The sequence below is a fragment of the Penaeus vannamei genome, unplaced genomic scaffold (assembly GCF_042767895.1).
Source record: "Penaeus vannamei isolate JL-2024 unplaced genomic scaffold, ASM4276789v1 unanchor148, whole genome shotgun sequence".
NCBI lineage: Eukaryota > Metazoa > Arthropoda > Malacostraca > Decapoda > Penaeidae > Penaeus > Penaeus vannamei.
In genome coordinates, this window is record NW_027213152.1 from 20,001 (window position 1) to 25,000 (window position 5,000).

The 5,000-nt window shown below is 39.7% G+C and overlaps 1 protein-coding gene across 1 annotated transcript in view; it reads left to right on the forward strand.

Annotated features, from left to right (window-relative positions):
- LOC113800296 (coiled-coil domain-containing protein AGAP005037-like) overlaps positions 1-5,000 on the forward strand; it is a 6,661-nt gene that overhangs the window by 431 nt on the left and 1,230 nt on the right. The window contains exon 1 of the mRNA XM_070119401.1: positions 1-5,000. This exon is cut by the window's left edge and continues 431 nt beyond it; it is cut by the window's right edge and continues 1,230 nt beyond it. Within this exon, the coding sequence (XP_069975502.1) occupies positions 697-1,884 (1,188 nt within the window). The 5' untranslated portion in view covers positions 1-696 and the 3' untranslated portion in view covers positions 1,885-5,000.

Sequence of the window (5,000 nt, forward strand, 5' to 3'; positions counted from 1 at the left end):
ATTTCGAATGGGACAGATAAAGTAAACGTTTGTAAATGGGACACATGAACTGTTCAGAAATATGTAGTGTATCCTCACAAAGTGGAATTATCCTACAGATATATTTTTTACATGTATGAATAATATGTATAGTAACCTTCGTTTCCTGTAACACAATGTAATCCTACTTGAGTGGGTTTCGGTCAAGCAGTCGTTCATGTGTTGCATGTTGAAATATTTACTTTTGTAGTTGATTTGCACAACATTACACGCATTGTTTTCTGTTTTGATTCCGTTGTTTAGAATGAATGTGCATTGCTGATCCGCTGTACCCGTAGCCAGCAGAAGGCCAGCAGCAGCAGTTGAGGTGCATTGGTGACACAGCATGAGGGTGTCGCATGCCTATTTTATGTCTTGTGATATAACATTTGATAATATATATATTCTTTTCGTTGGGCGAGTCAATGCCGGCTTAGTGCACTGTTTTATTGATTTTATTGCAGACTTTTATAGATCTAGCTTACTGAACAATAATACCATTAATCATATTATTATTAACAACTTTCAACAAGATTAACAGGTTAGTTTGAGAGTCTGAGGGTAAGTGAATGCCCTTGCGTGGGTCTTGTTGTGCCGGTCCTTGACTCCCCGTGATGGCGACCCGACCTGACCTCCGTCTTCTTCCCGCAGCAGCCCGGTGTTGTCCCGAGCCCTCACATGGCACCCGCCGGTGTCGGTCCAGATGGACAACCGCGCCTTCGTGCAGAGAACGCACTCGACGCTCTGTTAGACGAATTGCAAACCTTCGCAAGGCCCCCATCTGAGGCAGGGAGCCGCAAGAGTAGCATCGACGTAACACCCGCCACACCGCTGGCCACTGCTGCCCCGACTAGCCTCACTGTCACTTCCGCCCTTAGCACTACGAACACGGGCGTCAGGCGGCTGCCGTCCTTCCCCAGTTCTGACTCCCAGTCGTCCCCAGTCAAGACCCCAGCCTCAGTGTTCCCCGGGGTGTCCAGCACACTCCCCAGGGCGGCAGGCAGCAGCAGCCAGGCGCCCCTGCCACCCCCGCGTGATGAACACCGCCTCAGTGTGGCCTCCAACGCCTCGGCAGGATCTGGCCGGTCATCTCCAAGGGGCAGCATCAGTGGAGAGCCGCACCGTTTGCCTCCCCCGCCTCCCCCCCGGACCTCATCCAAGTCCCCCATGCTGTCCCCTTCCTCGCCCATGAGTCCAGCCCCGAGGTCAGCCTCGGTTCCCCCAGGTGGGGTTGTGGCGACAGTGGTGGGCGGTGTGTTACGGAACTCAGAGGGCCGCGAGTTGTATGGCCCGGTGCTGCGGCAGCGGCCACCCCTCGGGCGAGGCTCGTTCAGCGAAGACTCGACGGCCTCGTCGGCCTCCACCAACAGTTCGACGAGTAGCGCCAAGGCCGGGCAGCTGTCCTCCAACAGCAGCAGTACCGAGAGTGTCAACTCCCAGGAGGGAGCTGGGCATCGCCAGCAGAACACCAGCAGCGTGCCCCCGACGCCCCCTCCGAAGCAGAGGCAGGAAAACCTAGAAGCAAGGCACATGGAGCTCCTCAGGCGCCAGAAGCAGCTGCAAGAGCAATACCAGCGCCTCCAGGCCCTCCAGCGTTCAGGAGGTCGTCTCGCTCCGGCCAACGTGGACTTGAAGAAAACGGGGAGCGAGAGCAATCTGTCAGCCCGCCTGGGCCTCTCCCTGGCCCCGGTGTCGCACGGGTCCCTCTCCAACCTCGCCTCGTCCCCGTCCCCATCCCAGTCGCAGGCCTCCCACACCAACACCCTCCCCAACCCCAAGACCTCCTCCCTGGCCACCGTGGGAGGGGACGCGCACCTGACGACGAAGCGCACGAGTGGTGGCCTGGTGGAGACCGATATTCTCTGAAGGCCCTGGGCTCTGTTTATACACTGAGTATGGAGGAAGACTCTCCTTATTCATGAGAATAGGATATGTAAATATGTAAAGTTTATACATACAAGAAACTGCCAACAGAGAGACTAAGGGAAACTTACCATGCAATATACGCTTTGTTTAGGACTCATTTTGCGTCATTTGACAAAACATAATTTTTGTCATGGTTATTTCAAGGTTTATCTATGTCATTAAAATCAAAAGACTTTTTGCCTACCAAACTCCTTGATCAAGAAGAAGATTTTAAGGATGATTTCTTATCCGATGACATAAAGTTCCAAAAAAGGGTGGACACAAAAATGTTGCTCAAAACAGGATGCTAAAGACAGCCAACAGAGGAGTATAATTATATGTTATACTTGGTGTACTATAATGAGTGAGGAACAGAGATTTCTGTCTGAATATAACATGTAGTTATAGTCCTGGCAAAAGGAATATAAGCAACGCTAAAATTGTTTAAAAAAAGGTGTGCAAGTCTATGATCTTAAGCCAGCTTTGTATGTCTGTATATTTAATGAAACAACTGATTTGTATTACATACTCATTAACATTTGGAGTGTGTGCGTGTGTGTGTGTGTGGTAAAATCAATATTTAGAGACCATAATCATCATAGTAATAAAAACTTCATCAAGTGTAGTTTCATAATTACAGTGCTGATTTAACAAGTGTGGGTATTGTTAGGTTGGTGTATCCGCGCAGTATGGCACCCACATGAGCGAAGCATATCAGGGTCCTGCATAAACTATGTTATATTAGTCTAACCACAATATATGTTTAAGTGTCATATTTTTACTAAATAATCTTGATTCATGGTTGATTTTCTCTTTTAAAGTATTTCACTTGATATCTATTTTATAGCTTGGCTTTGGGATTAATAGACTTGCAATTAATTTCTTTACTCATGAATTATGACAAGAAAGTTTCATGTAAATAGGTTATAAAACTGCACATGTTTATGTATCTGATACTGTCAATTGTGTCATTTTATTTATTTGCCTTCTTTTGTGACGATGTTGCGCACAATACCATTGTCACAACTTAAATTATTGTTATTAACACTACTGGCCATATTTTAAAGGTACATCAAACTGGGCAAAGTTTCATATAGAAGCTGTTTTTTGATGATTTAGATATTTCAGGAATACGTGCATATCTTCTGTATAAGTCAGTCAGCATTGGCACGCAAAAAAAGAAGAAATAAAAAGATACCTACTATGTGTTCACGAATTACATCGCTTAGACTTCGGTTACTCGGTCTTTCACTCCAGGAAAAAACAAAACCTCACGGAGAAAAAAAAAGTTCTTCTAAAAAGTGTGCAAATTATCTTCCTCGGACTCTGCTCAGTTCGACGAGGTTTAGAATGTGGTCATCTCGTGGTCCCTGTCACCCCCCCCCCCACCCCTCCCCTCCCCCCTTTCAGTCACTTCTCTTGAATTCGGATAACCTCACGAAACCCATTTTAGAAGTGAGAGACAAACACACACATAACCGTTACTTCAGTGAGGGGAAATTAGTGTAAAGGACAGTCCGGTATCAGGATTGAAGAGAACTAACTGTATCATTTTCATTCACTGTACGGCATCTGCACTGTGGATTCAGGATGTGAGTTTCATACCTTCTCCTTTTTTCTCGAATATTCTGAGTTAGTCTTAAGGATTATGGATAAATTTAGTATGTTGGATTGGTGTTCCATAGTGAATAAATTAGGATTTTGTGTTGGTGTTCATACCATGCAGAAAATGGTTAAATCTTCCCCATGAGTTTGTGTTGTTTCCATAAAGATTGTGGATAAATTAAGCTTTTGAGTTGATGTCGATACCTTATGGATGGTCGAGAAGTTTCTTTAGTATATTATGTAGTTCTGGGGTCGTTATATGTAGGGTTTTGTTTATTATATCTGTCTTGCTGTGTCAAATTCTGTTTTAGGTGTTATATTATTATTATTATTATTATTATTATTATTACTATCATTATTATTATCGTTATTATCATTATTGTTGTCATTATTATTATCATTACTATTATTACCATTATTGTTATTATCATTATTATTATTATTATTACTATTTTTTTTTTATCAGTATTATCATCATTATTACAGTTATTGCCATTATTGTCATTGGCAAAATTACTGTTTGATTGTAATTGTTACTATTATCATCATTAGTATGATTATGATTTTTATTATTATAATTATTGTCATTATTATTATTATCATCATTACTATTATTAAAGTTATTATTATTATTATCATTATTATTATCATTATTATTATCATTGTTATTACTATTATTATTATTATTATTACTTTTCCTATATATTCATCATTACTATATTATTATTTTCAGTACTCCATGTAAGATCAGTTAACAGAACCAGTATGATAACAAAAAATAATTTTGTATTAGGATGATGACAAAGTTATGATTATAAGAGTTTTATTCAAAGTATTTTAAAACCTTCAGTTACATACCTTCCATTTTTTTTTGTGCAAATGTATTAAATAATCAAGTTTACAGAAAAAAAATAGATTGATAATTTATATGGTTGCATGTTCAGCCATCCACATCTATACAGATATATATCTTCATTTATATACAGTGAGCAGATACTGTATATATAAATGTATATAAATGTACATATTGACATATATGGACATGTATATAAGCTTATAAATAACTACTTTTACCACCTTTTATTTTATCATCATTATTGTCATAGGATTATTTTAATGTTTATTATACTTTATTTTTCATTATCTTTATTGCAATTATCATTATTGTTATCATTATTATGATTATTACTATTATTACAATTGTTATTGTTATTTTTGTTATTAGTTTTTATTATTATCATCACCATCACTATAACTATTATTATTATTATTATTATTATTATCATCGTTATTATAATACTTACTTTTTAGGCTGAAACTCATATCCTAATCCATTGAGTTTTTCTCTTATTAGCAAATTTTTGAATTTTGTGGAGCAATGCTACCTTTGGTATTTCTTTCATCTGTCTTCGAATGATCTAATACATTTTTGGGTGATACTGTAACATATGAAAAAAAAAAGATTAAGATAA